The 23,333-nt window shown below is 40.4% G+C and overlaps 2 protein-coding genes across 2 annotated transcripts in view; one reads left to right on the top strand and one right to left on the bottom strand.

Annotated features, from left to right (window-relative positions):
• Rad23b (RAD23 homolog B, nucleotide excision repair protein) overlaps nt 1-22,739 on the top strand; it is a gene marked incomplete in the record, with an annotated part of 44,767 nt that extends 22,028 nt beyond the window's left edge. Inside the window, 6 exon segments of the mRNA XM_005382764.2 lie at nt 4,279-4,334; nt 9,448-9,575; nt 13,232-13,367; nt 17,391-17,518; nt 18,703-18,873; nt 21,070-22,739. Of these exon segments, the coding sequence (XP_005382821.2) occupies nt 4,279-4,334; nt 9,448-9,575; nt 13,232-13,367; nt 17,391-17,518; nt 18,703-18,873; nt 21,070-21,183 (733 nt within the window).
• Nucleotides 19,696-20,622, bottom strand: LOC102024232 (small ubiquitin-related modifier 2-like). Its single transcript, XM_013513265.1, is given in 2 exon segments — nt 19,696-20,436; nt 20,438-20,622. Coding segments are annotated over 2 exon segments (288 nt in total). The 5' UTR covers nt 20,591-20,622; the 3' UTR covers nt 19,696-20,301.
• Nucleotides 22,740-23,333: the final 594 nt, after the last annotated feature.

Genomic DNA, 23,333 nt, shown 5'->3' with positions numbered 1-23,333 from the left:
ACAAATTTAACTTTAGCCAGGTGTGGTGGTGCACGCCTGTAATCCCAGCACTCAGGAGGCTGAGGCAAGAGGATCATTGCGAGTTCAAGACCAGCCTGGTCTACAAAGTGAGCTCAAGGCCAGCCTGGAAAGATCAATCAATTAATCAATAAGTAAACTTAATGAAATATCTTGAGTCAGTAGAGTATGTCTTATTTTCTGAATTGCTTTAAGCTTCTTAAACTCGCAGTGTGAGAGTTTTGTAATTGATCAGTATACCTTGTATGTTGATAACAATTTAAATTTATTATTTCCACTGTTTTGTTCCTGAGAGCATAATTTACCTATGGTAGAGTCAAAATTACCTTTTCATATCAGCAGATGGTTGCATAAGTGAGTTGCTACTGGTCAATAATCCTGGAAGCATACACTAGAGTACCCTACTTTGTTGACCTTTGTATACCAGCTGCTTATGCTTACTTCTCAAAATTACACATCTTAGGGAAGGTTAATACAGGAAAGGTGAGAAAAGCTCAGACTAAAAACTGTTTAAATGTACCTCAGTTCCTTGTGTGTGCTGTTAAATGTTTAGCATCTTGCAAAAAACAAACAGTGCATAATTATCATGAGGTACCCTGATACAAGTATATGAAGTATCAAGAAGTTTGCTGTATGTGAGGGTGATCTGGTTGTGACATCTTTCATGCCCCCATTGATTGCCAGGGTTGATCCAGCTGATCTGGCTGGCCAGGCACGTGTCTCCTGCTTCTCTCACCACTCCACGTGCGTCCCTCCCGAAGCTCCATGCTTGGTCAGAGAGGTCAGCCATCCCCAATAGAGAGGGGTTTCCTTGGTCAAGGGTATTCAAGTAGCTATGCTCCCCTGCTAAAAGTCCAGACAAGCTCTTGACAAGTTTGTCCATCACCACTGGCCTGATATTTTATTTTTAGTGATACTGTTAGGTCAGTTTTGCTCTTTAAAAGTCACCTATTACAGAGCAGATTCTACTTCTTGATAATCTACCTTAGAGGAACTATAATATATGAGGACTGTATTGTTTGTATTCGAAGACATTCAGATCAACCTCATATCCATGAGTAAGGGAACGATTTCACCTGTGGTTTGTTCACAGCTAGAGAACAAACAGTACTACTCAGTGTGGCAGTGCATAGGCAGCTTTAACAGTTCTAGGAGTTTGTGTGAAATGAATTGTTGGGCTCCACCCCAGACCTAAATCAGAACTGTCTGGGGTACATCACAAAAATCTGTATTTTAATGAGCTTAGGTTTGCTGACATTGGAGAAGTTTTTGTCTTAGTTACTTTTTCTCATCCCCGAGACACAGTACCCAGCATCTAACACTGAAAGGAGGAGAGATTTTGGCTTGTAGTTTCCAGAGGTTCCGGTCCCTAGTCGGCCAACTCTAAGGAAAGGTGGCAGGGCAGAGGAAAAACGGCTCACACCACACTGGAGGAAGCAATGAGCCAGCTCAAGAGGGCGTAGAGGGAGATGGACCTTTCCAGGCCAACCCCAGTGAGCCACCTCCTCTGACCAGCTTCGTCTCCCAACATCACAGCTCTGAGTCTGTCGGTGGACTGCTCCATCGATGGATGTCATGCCCCCGCGATTTAGTCACCTTGCAAAAGTCCCACCTATGAGCACATGTGGGGTAAACCTAAGATAAACCTAACACTTGATAACTGACACTACAGAGGATATAATATACAGACATACCAAATGAATGTGACTTCAAGGCTTTTTTGAGTATAAAAGCAGGTTATAAAACAATATAGGCAGCAACCATAGGCCAAAAAAAAAGTTGTGAAACAGCATTGTATGTTTTCCGTGGATATGCCTGTTAATGTGTAGGAAAATTTACAAAGGTCTGGCTCACGTTAACTGATGAGTATATTTTCTCTGGTTCGGGAGGAGAGAAGTGGTAAGGCTGAATGAAGGTTGAAGCATGATGGTGAAAGTGTACTTTCCATCTAAAACTCTTAGAAAGGTATTTTTAAAGCAGCGTTTGAGAATGATGCAAATCGTTCTGAAGGCTAGTAGTACTAGGTAATAAAGTAAATGTATTGTAGGTGGTAATGATTAAAACAGTTTGGAGTGGCTCACATAGGAAAGATTGCTGAGGGGAATAGACAGTAGTCTAGAAATAGAACCTAAAAGCAACTCTTAGGTAAAGATGTCATTTCAGACAGTTGAGAAAATGCTCTTGGGATAAATGCCTCACTGTCTGAAGGGGGAGAGGTGGATCCTTTGTATTGTACCTGCATAAAAATAACTTCTAGATGGATAAAGATGTAATATAGAAGATGAAGCCATGGACTAGTGAAGAACAACGGAAAAACAAGACTGAAACTTGTAAACCAGACTGCACATTGCTTAATAACACTTGGATGTGTTCCACTAAATGGTGGGCTGTGCATTTCTTGAAAGAAATGAGGTAGATGGGGTTGTGGTGACATGGAATAATAGTTAAGTTTTAAAAGCTCCACAGAAATGGGGAGGGAGAGAGAAAGTAAAAAGAGTTAAGATGTCTTATATAACTGCACTAATAAAAATAGTTTTTTAATTAAAACAACCCCCTACAAAAAGAAGACACTAGTCTTTTTTTTATATTTTTAATGTCTAGTTAGTGAAGAAACTTAAAATATGCCAAAGGATTATTTTAAGCATAATAATAATTTGGATATTAAGATGCCAGGTACTTTCCTGAGCATCTTACTGGCAGTAAATCCTACCTGAAATACTTGGGAGTATGTACTGTTGTGGACCTTGCGGAACTGATGGGAAAAATGAGACGTAGGAAGTTTGAGTTCAAATGTGGATTCTCTAGCTCTTGCTGTGCTACGGAATGCCTTCTTAAAACTGAAGTATAACGTGGATCCTTCCCTTAGTATTACATAACTAAATTTACAAAACACAGGGTTTTCTTGTATATGTTTTGTTCATGCTCATCCGTCACTACCATCTCGTACTATCCAACTCCCCCTGTAATGAGTTTTTTTGTTACTATTTTAAAAATTGAGGGGCTGGGGATTTAGCTCAGCGGCACAGCGCCTGCCTGGCAAGCACGAAGTTGTGAGTTTGATTCCTAGTACCGAAAAAAAATAAAAATAAAAATTGAAATGTGCCAGGTATGGTGGCGCACACCTGTAATCCCAGCACTTGGGAGGCTGAGGCAGGAGGATCATCATGTTTGAGGCCAGACTGGGCTACCCAGTAAGACCCTGTCTCAAAAAGCATTAACAACCCAAAAAAAATTGGAATGAGGGTATATGCATGGGAGACATTTGTGCATGCATGCTGATGTAAACTTCTAACTCCTACCTTTGCCACTTTTGTATAAACTTCAGTTTATTTCTCTTTGGCTATCTCTTTAAGGTATCTCAAAATATTATCTGTTTTTTGTTGTCTTTGTCTTTTTGAGACAAAGTCTTGCTATGCAGTTCAGGCTGGCCTTTAGCTCACTTTGCAGCCCAGGCTGGTCTCGAACTCCCAACGATCCTCCTGCCTCAGCCTCCCGAGTGCTGGGATTACAGCGCGCCCGTCACACCCAGCTTTTTGTTTGTTTGTTTGTTTGGGTACTGAGAATTGAACTCAAGACCTTGCACTTGCCAGGCAGGCGCTTGTGCCACTGAGCTATATCCCCAGTATCTATTTGTTATTCTAAACTTATCTGTGATTCCCTAATTTAGTGGGGGTTTTTTGTTGTTTTTTTTTTTTTACTGGGAACCAAACTTAGGACCTTGCACTTGCCAGGCAGGTGCTGTGCCACTGAGCTATAGTCCTGGCCCCAAGTCTTTTTAAATTGTTTTCGTGTGGGTTAGATCTTGGATTTTTCCCACATCTGCCTTTTTTGCGTGTGCTGTGTTCCCTGACTTGAATCCCTTCTTTCAATTTAATTGTTCAAACTTACCTATAAAACTTTGCTATGTAATAAAGACTTCTAGCCAAATTTGGCTTCTGTGTGTGCTGTTTAGTGATACATTTATTTTGACATTTCTTCTGTGACTTGGTTTATCTATTATTTTCATTGTGCATTGTCTTTTTCATATCTCTTAAATAAACTGAGTGGACATTACATTTAAAATGATGGATTCTCAGAATAAAAGCGATGTTTAGACTGAAAATTTATTCCAAGCTATGAATGTTATGTGTAATGCTAAATACAGTAGCCAGACTTTTTATTTAAAGGCAAAAGTCTTTGAGAGTTGGATAGTTACAAAACTAATGCAAATTAAATTTTATGTACTTTTTGAAATGTGGTTTTTCTATAAAATTTTTCCAGTACATCAGGAGATTCTTCTCGGTCAAACCTTTTTGAAGATGCAACAAGTGCACTTGGTACGTATGTACTTTATCTTTTGTATAACCTACTAGAAGTAGGAAAGAAGTTTACATTTCATGCTTTTAGATCACTGTAATTTGTTAATATATTACTTATAATTGAGCTGTACAATGATTTAGGTAACTAACGGTCAACCAGTTTATATGTGAGTGTGATCTTGACTAGGTTTAATCTGTATGTAGGTTTATTATGAAATGTCTTTGAAAGAGTACACAACTTCTGTCCATCTTCCTTGCACTTCGTGCTCATTCACCCCTAGGTTCCCAATTTGACGACCCTACATGTTCCCATCTACATTTTGTTACTTGAATTGGTTTATAGCAAAAATGACTTCTTATCCCAGCTTTTAATTTACTAGCCAAGTAAAGCCTTACCCTCTTCTTTCACCCCTGTCAAAATTAGCTCTTTCCTTGCTGACTCTGGTACCCTTCCTACAGACTTTGATTTATTGGCTGGCTGCACTGTTCCTGTTCTTGGTTCAGCAGATAGAAGGCTGGGCTCAGCAGCTTTAGTGGAGTATGGGCTCCTCTAGCTGCAGGGTTTTGTATACCAGTAGCACTGTCAAAGCATCTGGGGGTAGGTCAGTCCTCTGACCTAATTGGACTTGAGTTTCCTGGTGCCCTGATTTTTATGGAGTATGTTTTTAGTTGCTGGCACTGGGATTCGAACTTGGGGGCCTCTTGCTTGCCAGGCAGGAGCATTGCCACTGAGCTACATCTGTGGCTGGAGTATGTTTTATAGTGTTAAAATAACTTACACAATCTAAGGTGGCCTAAGAACATCAAATGCAGATTTTCATCTTGCAGGAATTAACTGAGGTTGCTCTGCTACCAAGTAACTGTATCAGCATCCAGTCAGGAAGACAGAAGTCGCCTTACTTGACACACAAAAAGGCTTACCCTTAGAATATTAGTTACAAAGGTATTGGAAGGGCTGGGGAAGAGAGTTACCCAGAGAATGGTCAACTGTTCTGTAGCCTCATAGCTGGAGCCAGCCAGCACTTACCTTAACGCTGCTGAAGTCTCTGGCTGACACTGCTGCTGCTACACCTAAGCCTGTGGTACTGATGCCTTTCTTTTACATCTTTCTTTTAGAGTACTGCTTCTGAACTTTGTGGTACAAAGATTCCTTTGTCCTTTAATCTTTTTTGGGGGTGGGGGCATCTTTTTGACAGAGGGTTTCAGTATGCAGTTGAGGCTGTCAGCAATCATGCTTCAGCCTCCATAGTGCTGGGATTACAGGATTGGGCTTCCACAACCGGCTCTTTAATCTTTTGGTTTTTTGTTTTGTTTTGTTTTTTTGTCCTTTTGAGACAGGGTCTCGCTATGCAGTTCAGGGTGACCTTGAGCTCACTTTGTAGCCCAGGCTGGCCTTGAACTCACAATGGTCCTCCTGCCTCAGCCTCGCTTGTGCTGGGATAACAGGTGTGCGCCACTGTGCCCCGCTTTAATCTTTTGTTGACTTTATTTCCATGTTGATTCTGTGCCTCTTTCAGCTTTCCTCAACTTGTAATAGCTCTCTTCCTGATCCCATATCTCAGACCATTCTTCCTTAGGCTTTCTAGTTAATTCTGTTTTACTTCATGGCAATGGTTCTACTCTAGGCCGTAGTTCACAGTTTAAACTTTGGGAATGGCCTAGCACCAGCCATTTACCCTATGGATTGGGAAGTCACAGCCTTTCTAATTGGCACTTTAAACAGCTAAGTCAAAGTTCCCAGACGTAGTTGTTTAAAGTGCCAACCAGAAAGCCTGCAATTTCCACAAACATCTTAGATTTCAGATTGTCTCAACTTTCTGTTCCCCATCTGATTGTTCTTTCTTTCCGTGCTCGCTTTTTGCACGATCATCCTCCCTTGCCTAGACATTAGTATTATCCTTGGCCCTCTGCCTCTCTTGGCCCAGTAAGTCTGATTGATTCTCTTTCCTAAAGTCTCTGCAATATTTGTTTTCACTGCCATTCAGTTACCTCAGTTCAGATCCTTACCTCACTTTTGCGTTATCCTCTTCCTTCTGGTCTCTTCCTGCCAGAATGGACTTTGTAAAAGGCAAATCTGATGGGTTCATTGTTACTTCAGTTGAGTCCAGAACTCATTCTTAAAAGGTTCTTCCCTACTGCTTCAGCTTTATCATTAGCTGTCTCTTGTCTGTTCTCCCAAGTTTTTCTAGAAGTCATTTGTCCTTGTACTTTTAAGATTTAAAAAGTGTTGGACTGCTTACAGACATTCTTTTCATGTTTTTGTAATTTGATTAATTAGGAAACATAATTTTAGGAGGCACACTGTGGAGATTTGGGTGTGCTTTGTCTCTGACAGCCTGTATTTTCTCTGTATCAGGATTTATTAGTCAGTGATATCCTGTTTAGATTATTAATCTCTAACTTCACCCTCAAATTTAAAAGGAGTGAAAATAAGCCTTTCTCAAATGGTTATTATGAAAAGTAATCAGATGTGTGATGTTAAAATAGTACAGTTCTTGTCTTCCACAGCCCTTAGTTCTGCTTGTATTGATGCCTGCTGCTTTTTTCTGGGAACTAGGTGATTGAGTAGCTTTGTACTTGAACTAAATCAGTGGATACTTAAGAAAATTTTTTTTAAAATTACAAAGTGATTTATGGGAGTGAGAAAAGAAAGGTCATGTATTAGCTTTTTTTCTGTTATTATAATGAAATATCCAAGGCTGTATACTTTTTACAGAGGCTTATTTCGTATAATCTTGGAGCTCCAAGGGCATGGTGGTAGTATCCTCTTGGCTGTGCTCTGTTAAGGCCTCTTGAAGGATGGTGTCACAGTGACAGAAGTGTGTGTGAGAAGGAGAGACTGTATAGTGAGACAAGTCCTTTGGATAAGTAACTCACAAGAATAAGGTCCCACAAGAATTACCTTAGTCCCTTGTTAGGCACCACCCATAGTGACCCAGCCATCTCACAATAGATCTCACTTCTTTTTGTTTTCCAGTAATTCTATTTATTCTCTTTGCTTTTTAAAGAATCTTGGACAGTTGATTCAAAAATCGATGTTGGAGAGCAAATATCCAAGAATAGCCACTACACACAGCTGAAGAAAAAGATATAGCTGCCTACAATGACAAGTATAAATCCCATGGGCTGGGGATTTAGCTCAGCGGCACAGCGCCTGCCTGGCAAGCGCAAGGTCGTGAGTTCGATTTCCGGTACTGGAGAAAAACCAAAAAAAACAAAGCAAATAAATCCCATGAACATATAATCAAGCTAAAAAGTGTCAGAGACAAATGCACACACTTTATAGACAGACAAAACTAGATAATCCATGATTCATGGGAAGACCAGGCAGGGCTGGCTTCTTAAAGTCCTACCAACTCTCATATCACCACAGTGGCACCAAGTGTCTTAACACTTGAACCGTTGAGAGATGTTTAGGTATTTCAGGTTTTAAATGTCTCTGTTTTTTAAAATTCTGTAGGAAGAAAAACATTTATTGGATAGTGAAACTGACACAAAGTGGTATGGTCCCCTACAGGTGAACCTGGGTTCAAATGAGGGGAAGGAAAAGCAGTGAAACTTAAAATAAATTGCAAATTATGATATTGAGAAAACCTGAGACCTTCTTAAAAATGGGGCTACCTAGCAAGGTGAGGTAGTACATTTCTGACACTAATTTTTAGAGGAACCTGGCCATCTGGACACAACTGGCATGAGTGGGGGCCCTGAGCAGGGAAAGGTGTGATTTGTAGAGGAGCCCAGAGTGTGATGGGGAAGTGCATTGGGAGCTTCAGAAGAGGTGAGGTTTTCCCTCTTGAAACTCACTTGTGCAGCTGGCTAAAGAAGGAGTTGGGGTGGGGGCAGAGTGGTAATCCTAACTCGAGAGATGGACGTGGGCTGGTCTGGAGAGATGGCAGTGGACACAGGGGCCTGGGATATAATTTAGAGGTGGGACCCACAGATACACTGTAGATTGGAAGTGGAAGGATGGGAAAAGGAATTGAAATCCCCAAGGTTTCTGGTTAAGCACCTGGGTAGTAGAGATGCTGTTTACTGAAGGGAGAAGATAGACAGCAGGAAGAACATTTGAGGGCAGCTCTACTGAGTGGAGTGAGAAAGTAGGCACAGCATGTGTGGAGAGCTGTGGGTGTGAAGGAAAAAGAGAAGACAGATGGACACGAAGGATGGAGACAGCCTTTCCTTTTTTTCCTTTTCCCTTTTCTTGGGGATGTTTTTGTATTCTGAGATGGATTCTGACTGTGTTTCCCAGGCTAGTCTCAAACTCCTGGACTCAAGTGGTCCTCTCACCTCCATCCACCTCCTGAATGCTGAGATTATTGGTGTGAATCACCAAACCTGGCTTCAGTTGTGCCTGTGAAACATACTCATTTCTGTTGTTACTACAGGAAGTGACCACAAAAAGCCAGGCATAGTGACTCACACCTGTAACCCCACTACTCAGGAGCCTGAGGCAGAAGGATTGCTGCAAGTTTGAAGCCGGCCTGGGCTACATAGGTAGACCCTCTCAAAAAAACAAAACCAAAAAAAGGTACAAGTTAGCACAAACTAGTGGTGTAAAACAACAGCCTCGCTGTGTTAAGGTATTGTAGGTAGAAGTCTGATGTAGGGCTTGCTGGCTAGTACAAGGCTTAGTAGGACTGTGCTTTCTGGACTGGGGGAGAACCCATTTTCTTGACCCTCTCAGCTTCTTGAGGGTTCCTGCATACCATGACTCTTGGCCCCTTTGTCCCTCAAAGGCAGCAGCATAGCTTCTCTGCTTTTGTCCTCTGTCCTGACACACTTATCTGCCTCCCTCTCCTGTTGTTAAGGACTCTTGTGATGACGTTGGGCCTACTTGGAAAGTCCCAGGATGAGTTTCCTATCTGAAAGTCAACTGATTAACAACCTCACTTGCATATAATAAAACTTCACTTCCCCTTTGCCATATAATCTAATATATTTATAGGCTTTAGGCACCAGGGCGTGGGCATTTTGGGGGTACCATTCTGTCTTATACATGCATGTTGTAATTTAGAGTGTTAGTTGTCTTTATAACAGTAGCATATGAAACATTATAGACTTACATGCGGTTAAGAAATGTATGGAGAATGTTTATTAAAAGTTCCTATCCTCTCTCTTCCCACACGTCTAGTGACAGGTCAGTCTTACGAGAATATGGTAACTGAGATCATGTCTATGGGCTATGAGCGAGAGCAAGTAATTGCAGCCCTGAGAGCCAGTTTCAACAACCCTGACAGAGCAGTGGAGTATCTTTTAATGGTGAGAAACCAGTTTTTCTTTTCCTTCTATTTAAGATGAAAATCTCAAAGAAACATATTTTAAAGGAAGAGTATACTATATACTAGGTAATTTACATGTGCTTTCATTTTTCTTAGAACGTTAACATTCTGTGTTAAAATAATGACCCTTTCTACAAGCTTCTGCTGTGATTTTAGTTTGAAAATATGGCTAAATAAATTCTAAGATTGACTGTCTAGTTGCAGTGGTGCCTTATACCCCAGTTGTGTGTTGGTTGTAATGTTTTAACTTTCATAAGCTAATACAGCTGCACTGTGATCTGGGAGCTCAGAACTAATTTTACTTAGTGACTACATAAATTTTTGTAGTTAATTGCCAACTTCACAAGACTCGGTGAGTTCATATAAAAGTTTTAATTTCTGGTTTACCTGGACAGATTTGATCCCAGATTTTCTAAGCAGCTGGGGAAAAGATTGAGGTCATGAACTCTTCTAATTCACTAGTCTCCCATTCACTCGTGATCTGTTGTCACAGTTGTGACTTATTTTTGGTATTGAGGATTGACCCCACGGCCTTGAACATGCTAGACAAGTACCCTAGCCATAAGCTATATCTCCAGACCTTTTTTAAATTTCCTTTTGAGACAGTGTCAGTAAGTTCCCCAGGCTGGCCTTGGACTTGCCTTCCTTCTGTCTCAGACTCTGGAGTTACTACAATTACACATGTGTGTCATCGTGCCTCTCATCATGGTACATCGTATGTGTGATATTCCTTGCCCGATTCTGTTGACCTTTGGATTTGTTAGCTTGTTTGCAGTCAGGAGCAGCTGAGGAACTTCTGAATAATTGGAGGGCATGGTGTGAAGGTTTTTGAGAAATAAGTTGTGGACATTGAAAACCTTGGCATTTTATTAACACAAAAGTCTGCTAGTCTTGCAGATATGCTTACAACCCAAAGTACCACAATAAGGGGCTGGGGATTTAGCTCAGTGGCAAAGCACCTGCCTGGCAAGCGCAAGGTCATGAGTTCGGTTCCCGGTACTGGAGAAAAACCAAAAAACAAAAAAAACAAAGTACCACAATATTGGAATAATGCTGGATTAACCCTTTTTAGTCTTAAAATTTTGTCCTATAATTGTCTTTGGTGTTCTTGGAATATTAATCTAAGTCTGAATTGCTCAAAGGATAATCTTAGATGGCCATGATCCTGACTCTTTGGAAAATATTGTATGCTCCATAGTGTAACTCATTCCTTTATTTCTTGGTTGCATTTCTGTTAAAGCACCTTTTCATTAGCCAGATAGCTTCAGGAGACCCTCAGTCATAGCCAAATCACTGTGCTTTGTTTGGCTCTACCAGTTATTTGCCTGTGCATTGGCACATGAGGTTCACAAAACCTTTTCTTGCCAGATACGTTTATCTTTTTGAATTCACTTTTCCATTACCCTCTTGGGTATTGTCTTTAAATTCTTGCAGCTGGTTTATGTATCTTTTTGGAATTAAGAAATCCGTGGGTTGGTAGTTGTTACTTACTTTAGGGGGCTTTTCCCAGCCCCAGAATTTATAAAAGAGATTACATCTCCTTTCATAGAACAGCTTTAACTTACACCTAATTAGAATTCTGTTTGTTACTGGATTTTTTAATGTTTGTTTTGTTTTGTTTGTTTTTTGAGACAAGGTCTCACTATGTAGTCCAGGTTGGCCTGAGCTCACTATGTAGCGTAGGCTGCTGTGAACTCACAGCAGTCCTGCTTCTGCCTCCCCAAGGCTTACGGTCTGTGCCACCCACCACACCCAGCTAGTGTGAAATTTTAAGGACTAGAAGAATCACTTTTTCCTAAGTTTAATTTTAAACTGTTACGTAGCATCAAATGTAATTACGTAAACAGATGAGAGATGAATTCAGAAAACAGTTTAAATTGTATTTTTTTATATTTGCTGTTTAAACTGTTACTAGTTCACATACAAGTGAATGGGTGGAAAGAAGTATTTAGTCATTTATACCTAATAAAAGGCTGTATACTATGTGTGCGATTAGAGGTAGATTTGTAGCAGTGTTGACTGACTTCAGCTTAACATGCCTATTGGAGAACTTGATGGAAGCCCTGGCCTTTACATCTGTGTATAACTTGTTAGCACTTAATGACTTCTCATTTAAGGACTTGAATTGGTGACCTCTCTTAAACACTTGTTTCCCATGCCTGCAGTGGCTTCTAATGCAGGTAGCCGTCACCCTTCATTCCTTATGTTTGTGAGTTTGATGCCAGCCGTGGTGGCACACACCTGTAATCCCAGCACTTGGGAGGCTGAGACAGGAGGATAGGAGGATCATTGAGTTCAAGGCCAACCTGGGCTACAAAGTGAGCTCAAGGCCAACCTGAACTGCAGAGCGAGACTCTGTCTCAAAAAGACCAAAAAAAAAAAAAAAAAGAATCTGGCTTGTAGTTTATTAGAAAACAGAAGAATTTGCCATACTTTATTCAGTTGTAATATTCCCTTTTCCTTTCAGTACATCAGAATTTGATAAAGACTTTTTGTGTGTGTATATGTGTGATACTGGGGATTGAACACAGGGCCTTGTGCATACTCGGTAAGCACTCTACCTCTGAGCTACATCCCCAGCCCTAAGACTTTTTAATAGTTGCAGCTACAAACTGTAAATCACATGCATCAAAATTGGAGGTCCTGAAAGTCTTAGTGTGGTTTCAGGCTATAGTAACTTTAGAAGATATGTGCATTAAACATATCAAAATCACCTAAAAGTTATTTGAAGTTTATTTTGTGAATTTGAAAATTTCATTTTAGTTGTTAAGTGACACCTTCTGGATCACACTTTCTCAGAACCATGATCAGGCCGGGCGTGGTGGCACATGCCTGTAATCCCAGCACTCGGGAGGCTGAGGCAGGAGGATCGTTGCTACTTAGAGACCAGCTTGGGTTACAAAGTGAGTTCAAGGCCAGCCTGAGCTGCATAACGAGACCCTGTCTCAAAAAAGACGAAAAAGAAAGAACCATGATCAGTAAAGATCTTCCTGCTTGGCCATTAGAGTAATCTGATCTGTTCACTTTTTTACGGAGTCATTTCAGAAATTTCATCTTTGTTTTTGCTGGTCGTAAGACTAGGGTAACAAATGTAGCCCTTTGTATCACAGAGCAATAGCTATGAATGTTTCTAAGAAGTTCAAAAATCAACATGTAACTCAAAACCTTGGTTAGGTTTAGTTTTAATGAGAGATATATTAACATTTAACTTCGTTGAGTGGGGTGGCTAGTAGGTATCTTACTGTACAGCACACACAGCTAGAGAAAATTTCCATCACCATGGAAATTTCTGTTGAAAGTTACACTAGAGCATTGGAGTACTACAGCACATACAGACCATTTCAGAGTACATGCATTTTAAAATCGCTTACTTTTTTTTGAGACAAGGCCTCACTGTGTAGTCCAGGCTGGCCTCGAACTCTTGGCAATCCTGTCTCACCCTCCTGGAGTGCTGAGATTACAGTCATGTGCACTACACCTGGCTAAAATCCTTTATTTTTGGTCGAAGTAGACATCTGTTCTACACTTAGGGAAATCAGACAGGAATATTAAATAGAGTATATATCTTTTACTGTGTATACTGTCTAGTTAATTTTGCATAATGATATGTCTTAAAACTTGGAAATTGTGTTGTAGGGAATCCCCGGAGATAGAGAAAGTCAGGCTGTGGTTGACCCTCCTCAAGCAGCTAGTACTGGGGTACCTCAGTCCTCCGCGGTGGCAGCAGCTGCGGTGACAACAACAGCAGCGACGACAACAACAAGTTCTGGAGGTAAAGTAGAATCTTTTGGATGTGCAGGAACATGCAGATAACAGAAGTTCTGGGTTCAGTACAGAAGGGCTCGGCGAAATTCTACCAAGTGAATGTAAAAGGTGCCTTCTTTATGTTGAGCATCAGTGCTGCAGCTTTGCCTGAGAACGTATTCTGTTCAGTTTATTGTATGAAAAAGGTGTTTCACTTTGTGTTAAATGTTAACATTCTGAAGCCATTCAGACTGTTTGGCTGTGTTAAACATGTAGTTTCAGAGCCAGAAAGATCTTAGTGGTTATTATACAACCGAGGGATTAAACCTGAGGGATTTGAAGTCTTGTGTCCAGAGAGCAAATCAAAGCTTAAACTCCAGTCTTCTTGTTCATCAGTCCTCAGACTTCCACTGCCGTGGGTCTGACTCTGCAGAAAAGCCTGGAGCCTTTGTGGGGCCCGGGAGTTGTTCTCCTTCATTCTTAAGTGATTTAAACTGTAAAGTTTTGAAGAGGTTGTTCTTCGTGGTGTTTCCTACCTTGCATTATGGCAGCCAGCTTACGGGTTGACAAAAACCCGTAAGTACTTCTTGCAGTCTCCCAGAGGATGAGTTGCCGTTAGTTTTTGGGGTCCTGGTGGTAGTGAAAAGAGCAGGCCCCTGCTCTAGTTAAGATTTGGGGTGTTATCTCATTCAGCACTTGGTCTCTGAGTCTCATTTTCATTTATTTAAACTCATTATATAAGAATAAACACCTATGTGTTGTGGTTATTTTAACTGGAAAGATTGTCTTTCCAAATAATTAAGAACATAACATTTAAGAATTATCACTACTTTGCAAATTGACACATTCACAACAACATTATAATTGTATGTCTCACTGACACGTGACTGTCTGGTACATGCATGGAGGAGTCATGCCTGTGTCACTAGTAGTTCAAGCCATGTTAAAGCTGTATTGAGATACCATCTTAAAAGAATGGCTGTCACCAAAAAATCCAGTAATAGATGCTGGTGAGGACGTGGGGAAAAGGAACTCTTTTACATTGTTGGGAATGTGAACTAATACAACCACTATGAAAATCGCTCGCTGGGCGTGGTGGTGCATGCCTGTAATCCCAACACTCAGGAAGCTGAGGCAGGAGATTGTTGCAAGTTCGAGACCAGCCTGGGCTACAAAGTGAGCTCAAGGCCAGCCTGAGCTGCATAGCAAGACCCTATCTCAAAAAGACAAAAAAAAAAAAAAAATAGTCACTGGAGATTTCCTCAAAAAATAGGCCAGACATACTGACACACACCTGTGAACTAATACAGCCACTATGAAAATCACTCGCCGGGTGTGGTGGTGCATGCCTGTAATCCCAACACTCAGGAGGCTGAGGCAGGAGGATCACCATGAGTTTGAGGCCAGCCTGGGCTACATAATAAGTTCAAGGCCAGCCTGAACTATATAGTGAGATTCTGTCTCAAAAAACAACAACAAAAAACTAAAAATTCCAGCCAGGTGTGATACACACCTGTAATTCCAGCACTCAGGAGGCTGAGACAGGAGGATCACAACAAGTTCGAGGCCAACCTGGGCTACATAAGTGAGTTCAAGGCCAGCCTGCACTGCATAGTGAGACCCTGTTTCAGAACAAAACAAATTGCATTTGACCCAGCTCTTGCCTTTCCAAGAGAATTAAAGTCACATTACAATGATACATGCGTACCCATGTTTATAGCAGCATAACATATAATAGGTAGGTCTTTGAAACAACATAAATGTCCATCAGCAGACAAATGGATAAGGAAAATGTGGTACTTCGACATAATAGAGGGCCGGGGATATAGCCCAGTGGTACAAGCACTTGCATGGCACTCCGGATGCACAGTCCTGAGTTTGATTCCTGGTACTAAAAAAAAAAAAAAGTAGACATAATGGAGCTCTACTCTGCCATAAAGATAAACCTGAAGCATTCATAGGTTAAGTGGATGCAATTTGAAAGCATGATGTTAAGTGAAGTAAATCAGACACACAAGCTTAGATACCTCATGGTTTCTGTTATACAAGAAACTCAGATATAAATAAATACATATACTTATGTACACAAACATGAGCAGAATAGAAGATACACATTCAAAGAATGCCACAAATTTCCTATTTCATTGTTTAGGAAATATTTTAATATACATGCTAATTTGTTTCATTACACTACTAGTTCCTTAGTTGATTGAAAAGAAAGTTTTGTGCTATTAGCTGTTTTTGTAAGAATCACTGTTTAACTGTCTTGTATTCTGAGTAACCACTTTGGTTTTTGTTTGTTGTCTTTTTGAAACACGGCTTCGCTGTGCAGGTCAGGCTGGCCTTGTGCTCACTTTGTAGCCCGCTCTGGTCTTGAACTCAAAACGATCCTACTGCCTTAGCCTCCTAAGTGCTGGGATTACAGGTGTAAGTCACCATGCCTGGCTTCATAAAATTTTTTAAAATACTCTATTAAGAAATAGATGGGGGGAGGGAAGAAATGAATTGGGGCTGGGGATTTAGCTCAGCGGCACAGCACCAGCCTAGCAAGCGCAAGGTCATAAGTTCGATTCCCGGTACCGGAAAAAAAGCAAAAAAAAAAGAAAATAATTGACCAGGTATGGTTGCACATATGTGTGATCCCAGCAGTTGGGAGGCTGAGGTAGGAGGATTATGGTGAATTTGAGGCCAGCTTGGGGTACATAGGGAGTTCAGGGCCAGCCTGAACTATATATGTAGTAAGAACCTGTGTTCAAAAGAAAAAAAAGAATTGTCCTTACCCATTATGCTCAAAAACATAATCATATTTTTACAAGCTTTAGTTATACCAAACAGCAGCACCCTAAAAACATCACAATTGTTACTCCTTATTATAGTAAAGGGATTTAGACTAAATAGAGTTAGGTGTATTAATACTAGATTGTCTTGCAATTTATATCAAGTTTTATGATCACACGTTTGGAATTTAATGATAATAACCAAAGTCTTTTTTCCAGTATAGTTAAGTTTGTATTAAAACTCCACCTGATCTCTTAAGTGGGAAGTATCTTTCTCTGACTTTGGATTACCGATTATCATTTCTTTCCCAGGAATTCAAGTTCAGAATGTGTTCTTTGGCTGTTTTTGGTTGTATAGTTGGGTGCACATAGCAGTATTTTCACCAACAGTGACCCCATAAGATCATGTGCCTGCCTTATGTCGTGACCATTGTAGTTCGTCTAAGTGCAGTGTGTGATGTTCACGCAGTGACAGAATCTCCTAATCACATATTCCTCAGATTGTATTCCATCCTTACGTGCTGCATAATTGTTTTGTAAAGTAACTTGTGGGGCTGGGGATTTAGCTCAGCGGCAAAAAGCGCCTGCCTGGCAAGCGCAAGGTCGTGAGTTCGGTTCCCGGTACCGGAGGAAAAACAAAAACAAACAAACAAAAAAAAGTAAAGTAACTTGTTTTAGTATTGGGATATATCTTTCATAGGAACTTGTGAGCAACTGAAACCACTTTTAGTACTTTTTATTTTAATAGAATACATGAAGAGCCCAAGTTCTTGGTGATTTGGGTCAGTAGTACTCAGGGCAGTTGTAGGAAAGATTGTTCTTATAGTGCTCTGCAGTCTGTTCTGTTCTACACTTTCATTAATAGGAATGATTTTTAGTATAAGATTTGTATGTTTACTCCAAAAGACATGTATCATATGTTTAATATATATGATACAGAAAAATAAATATAGAAGGGAAACTTACTAGGCAAGAGGAACAGGCGGAGGCAGTATAAGGGATGAGCTGATCCAAGTATTTATGTACATATGAAAGTGCCACAGTGAAACCCACCCTTCTGTGAAATCGATGTACACTGGTAAGAATTGATCTAAATCAGACCAAAAGATCTGTATATTAGTACAGTTTGGAGATTTTGTCATTATTTAATTTGCTTTATTGTGTCTGAGAGCTCAATTCATTATTTTCAGTGGATTTGCTCTCTAATTGTATAATTTAGCCAGCTCTTTGTTACATGCACTGCTTTCATTTAAAAATGTTGATGTGTATTTCAGGACATCCCCTTGAGTTTTTACGGAATCAGCCTCAGTTTCAACAGATGAGACAAATTATCCAACAGAATCCTTCCCTGCTTCCAGCATTGCTACAACAGATAGGTCGAGAGAATCCTCAGTTACTGCAGGTGATAATTTCATGTTAACTTTGAAAGTGGGTTAGAATGTAGTGTATCACATTTTGAAAAATTTCATGAACATCCCTTTCCTTCCTCACCCACTCTTTGAGAATGGCCAGCCCATAATTGAAGCTACACAGAGTAGAATATTAAAGAGTTGGGGTATAGATATTAAATTGGTCAAATAATAGTTTAGGAGTCGTTTTATATTTCCTTTTTGCAGATTCCCTGGGTGCATATTAACATACTTGAAAATCTGAGAAGCTGTTTTAACAGAGATACTGCTTAACTTTGTAAATCACTTTTCACAAGTTTATTACCAGTGAGATGCTGCCTATTAAATATATAGCCAGGCGTGGTGGCGCACGCCTGTAATCCCAGCACTTGGGAGGCTGAGGCAGGAGGATCATTGTGAGTTTGAGGCCAGCCTGGACTACAAAGTGAGCTCAGGACTAGCCTGAACTGCATAGTGAGACCAGGCACTCAAGAGGCTGAGGCCGGAGGATCACCACAAGTTCAAGACGAACCTGAACTACATAATACCTGTTTCCACGCCCCCTCCAGCTCTCTTCCCCGCTCCCCCCCCAAGCCAGTCCCTCCTGCCCCCGCCCCCAGAAATAATAGCTGCAGGCGTATTTAATGCCGAGATCAGGAAGTATTTGAGTTTTGTACACGATTGTGCTACTTATTACTAAATATATGTATATATCAAGAATAAAATGATGGGCATGGTGATACATGCCTATAATCGCACCATGTGGAAGGCTGAGGCAAGAGGATCATCCTGAGTTCAAGGCCAGCCTGGGCTACATAGCAAGACCCTGTCTCAAAAAACAAAAAAAAAAATGTCTCAGCTTGCAGTCCCAAAGTAGTTTGGTTTTGGTTTTGGTACCAGGAATCGAACTCAGGACCTTGTGCTTGACAGGCACGTGCTATGCACTGAGTTATGTCCCCAGCCGTGCCATAGTAGTTTGTAAACATTGATTTTTATGAGGGGGGACGGATGTTCATGAAAGAATTTGAATTCACTTTACTGTTTATCTCACTCAAAATACTGAGTTTCTTTAATCATATGCAAGAAATCGCTCTAAAATAGTACAGGTACAGTTGCTGCCTTTTATTTAAAGTTACTGTTTTCCTTAAGATGCTTGATGTCAGTGTGTTGTTCTCCTCTGTCCTTCACATTACCACAGCAAATTAGCCAACACCAGGAGCATTTTATTCAGATGTTAAATGAACCAGTTCAAGAGGCTGGTGGTCAAGGCGGAGGTGGCGGAGGTGGCAGCGGAGGAATTGCAGAAGCTGGAAGTGGGCACATGAACTACATCCAAGTAACACCTCAGGAAAAAGAAGCTATAGAAAGGGTGAGTTTAAGTAAAACTAAAAATGTATTTCCTTATTAGTTCCTCTAGCAACATTTCACACACTCAGTGTTCACATGGGCTAGTGGGGCTAGTGGGTTCCTAGAGACAGTTCTGTTGCACAGAGATAAATAGAGCCCTGCCCTCAAGATTGCAGTCAGGACAGTACCTCAGCCCTGCTCTGCCACCTTGCCCTTTGCAAAGCCACAGGACCACAGTAAAAGTGCCCTTCTTACAAAGTATTCAGTTCTTACATTTGAAATTATACTTCAAGCCGGGCATGGTGGCACGCGCCTGTAATCGCAGCACTCCGGAGGCTGAGGCAGGAGGATCATTGGAGTTCCTGGCCAGCCTGGGCTACAAAGTGAGCTTGAGAGCAGCCTGAATGACATAGTGAAACGCTGTCTCCAAAAGACCAAAAAAGAAAATAGAGCCTGTAATTGCACTAATAATTGGTCGGCTGTATCTAATATGAAGTGCTGAATAAGGCAGAGAGACTGAAAGTAGTACTTGATCTGTTTGACCACCAAGAGTTACTGTAGGGAAGAAAACATTTACGGATCATTTTGTGCTCTTAACAGTCTGCAGTGCTTTCATCCTCATCTTTACCTTTAGGAACTAAAAATCTTTTGAGTTACAAATTTCTGTATGGTCTTTTTTTCTTTCTGTTTTTTTGAGACAGGGTCTCACTATGCAGTGCAGGCTGGCCTTGAGCTCACTTTGTAGCCCACCCTGGTCTCGAACTCCCAAATATCCTCCTGCCTCAGCCTCCGGAGTGCCTGAATTACTGGCGTGCAGTACCACGCCGGCTCAGTCATTTATTTATTTTTTTTTTAAACAAGAAGTTTATTTAAACAACAAGACACTTGACTTAAAGGGAAAACTACCTAAGATTCCTTTTTTTTAAAAGAGTAATTTACTCCTACTTAAAGACAGATTGCCCTACATGTAACAGCTACGTACAAAAAAGTTATAAAATTGTCCTTGGTTTTACAATGATAAATGAAAAACATTAAAATTCTCCAATCAAACAAGGTATGCAAGGATTTTCATGTTGTTGTCTTTTCTGTTAAAACAGTGAGAGCAAAATAACTTACTGGAATATAAAGATAAGAGCTGATGAGCATGCCACTAATGGAGAAAGGGGATTATTTTCACAGAACCAGTAATTCCCCATCCCATCTCCATTTGATGTCAATCAAAACATATTGTTGGCCATTTAGTAAAAAAAAAAAAAGCAATATGCTTGTGCACATACACCAGATACTTTATGTACAATAAAGGAATGGGGAAGGGGTAAGTGAAAGAATAGAGAAAACTATACTGCAGTAGTCAGGATGTGGTGGAACCAAATTGCAGTTTTCTAATTGAGAATGTATTCTTGGTCTGTAAGAACAGAGTTCTGGAGTAGGGTTGTTGCAGGTTCCCTTTTTAGTAGACACCTCCTGTCTGCTGCTGGAACACGTCAATTGTATCTTCATCCTCCATTTCCAACTGTGCAGGTGTGTCTGTTTCATTGATTGGCTGTCCATCAAATCGGAATCTGATCTGCCTCATTGACAAACCCTTGTCGTTCACAATAGGCTTTCATTAGTTTACTAAGTGGTGTATGCCTCTTAATCTTAAACTGCACCACAGAACCATCCTGCCCCGCCACCTTCAAATTAATATGATCGTTGTTCTCAGTCTTGACTCCTTCCTTGGGCTTTTCATCGGCCATAGCGAGCGCCCGAGTCTTCTTAGCTGCTGCTTCACAAAAAGAGGTACCAGGTCCGCACAGAACGAGCACACAAGCAACACCAGGAGCGGCAGAAGGAGGCAGCAGCGGTGGCCGAGGGAGAGGGCGCGCGCACGTCGTGCGCTTCTTCCCCTCAGTCATTTATTTTTAAACCAGGACAGTTAGCTACTAGTTTACTAGTTACTGCTAAAGAGTCTTTGCACAGCACACGTTAGTCTTCCAGCTTCTCTAGGAACTAAGACTTCTTTGAGTGATAGTTAAAGGCTCCATTTGGCCCGTTGGATTGGACAGTGAATTTCAGTTTAGACAGGGCTAAATGCATATACAGTTCTCAAGAGTTTTTCTCATGTTGCACAGTTTGCAGTCATGGTCTGTCAGTATTGCTCTGCTGGAGTCGTGTGTGAGAATTAAAAGCGCCGTGATTGGTGTGGTGGAGTTATATTTTCCTTCTTTTCTTGCAGTTAAAGGCATTAGGATTTCCTGAAGGACTTGTGATACAAGCGTATTTTGCTTGTGAGAAGAATGAGAATCTGGCTGCCAATTTTCTTCTACAGCAGAACTTTGATGAAGATTGAAAAGGACTTTTTTGTATCTCACACTTCACACCAGTGCATTACACTAACCTTGTTCACTGGATTGTCTGGGACGACTTGGGTTCATATCCGCAGTACTTGGTATATGATAGTAGATTGTTTGGGTGGGGTGGGTGGGATCTAGGATACAGGGCAGGGATAAATTACAGTGCATGTCTGCTTCAATTAGCAGATGCCACAAATCCACACAGTGTGTAAAATATACAACCAAAAATCAGCTTTGCAGGTCTTTATTTCTTCTATAAAACAGTAGGTGACTTTTCCTAGGTTTCACTCCTCTTAGTGTACTAGATCCAGAAATTTAGTGCAGTGCCCTGCTTTACGTTTCTTTGACCTAACATTGGTTTCTGAACAAATCTTCGCTACCTAGAATTTACAGTCTGTTTCATGGCAACACTGGATAATGGCTTTTTGAAACTGAGAGGAACTTTGGAGTAACTGTAAGCAGAAATACCAAATCACCCGTGGTCATTGTTGCTGCTTCACAAAAGTGTACAATTGATGTGTAAGGAAGCCCATTCTTTCACGTTAAATACTTAGGGTGTGGGAGGGGAGAAAGGGAACTTTTTATTAAATTGAAAATTATTACTGCTCTTTTAAAATTTCTTGATCATTGAATGTGAGACCCTTCTAACATGATTTGAAAAGCTGTTCAAGTATAGGCAGTTATTTTCTTGTTTACATTTTTTGTTTGGGGGAATAATTAGTAGGTGTCTAATTACTGTTTACTTCATTGTTACATTGCAGTAAAAGATTTAAAACAACCATTGCATGTTTGCTTTTGATGTATCCCGTTGTGAAGTCAGCACTTTTGGGGCCAATGGAGAAATGCAGTGTCTCCCCTTCTCCCTTTCTTCCTCTGTCCTCAGCAGAAATGTGTTTATCAGCAAGTTAGACTGCTGCCTTCAAAAATACAAAAAAAAAAAAAAAAAAAAAAACCTCAGAATGATAATTCAATTCAAAATTTCTGGAGATGATTCAAAACTGGGTTTCTGATGTTTGTAAATGTTTTTCCTTTACTAGATAAGAATGTGTTACCATTTAAGTCATTAGTATTATATTGCTTTCAAAACAGAGGTGAATAGAACTATAAGGCAGCATCTTTTACTGCATTGAAAGACTGATGCATTCTTTTGGAATGGTTGGGAGATGTGGCTGGAAAAGTACTTTGGAAAATATACAATCAAGATATCTCATGGCATATTAAAAGAAAACTCTTAATAGCGGTGTTGGCTTTTATTTGGGTTTTCTCAAATCTCAGTTTATTCTTTGTTATTGTTATTTGATCATAAAGAAGGGCAAATGTCTACTTGTTCAGTTTATCAAATCTATTTTCCTAAATATAAATAGGACTATTTAAAGAAATATTTTTTCCTACCATCTGATACAAAGAAGATGAATTTGCACAGATTTCTCCCTGCGTAACCTCTTTCAATATCCTTAGCACAGTTTGGTGATAACTCTAAGCTCTTACGTCATATACTCATGACCTGTCTCTTGTGAAAATAAATGAAACTATGATTTTCCTTCACAATGTATATGTTTAATTTTCATGTGTTTATTCCATAAACATGAGACTTTTGGACTTTGTACTACTTGTATGTGTTACAGTGAATTATGCATAATGTCTCAGGAGAAAAAAACAGGGATTTGTAAATCTTTGAAGGCAGAGCAATGAGTTGGGAAGAAGGGTATCATTTCTGGCCAGGTAATGTAATACACTCATTTATTTTATGGCAACCTATCTGCTAACTTATTGCTCATAATGGGGGGAAAACCGGCAACGGGAAAACTACATCCACTACTTTTCTCTGGAAAGTGACAGCAGAGGTTGGTGGCCTGGACCTTTTGTCCTTGGACAGCAGAGCTACCAGGTAGTATGGTGACTCTCAGAAGACAGCTCAGGCCAAGTTGTGACCATTCTTACTACCTTGTTTATCTGCTGCTTGTTTTATCAGCCAGCACACCATAAATGAAGTGGCTTTTTGTGCCTTTTGCTGTGACTGTTTAATTTACGAATAGTTATGGTAAATCTCTTAATGTCAAGTGACTATTTGACTTTGGAATTCCACATTTAAGGTGTACTGTCATCTATTTTTTAATATTTTTATTGTTAGCTGTACTGTGGTATA

This window comes from Chinchilla lanigera, unplaced genomic scaffold (assembly GCF_000276665.1).
Source record: "Chinchilla lanigera isolate Chin_1 unplaced genomic scaffold, ChiLan1.0 scaffold00018, whole genome shotgun sequence".
NCBI classification, from domain to species: domain Eukaryota; kingdom Metazoa; phylum Chordata; class Mammalia; order Rodentia; family Chinchillidae; genus Chinchilla; species Chinchilla lanigera.
This window is presented reverse-complemented; position numbering and strand designations above follow the sequence as displayed.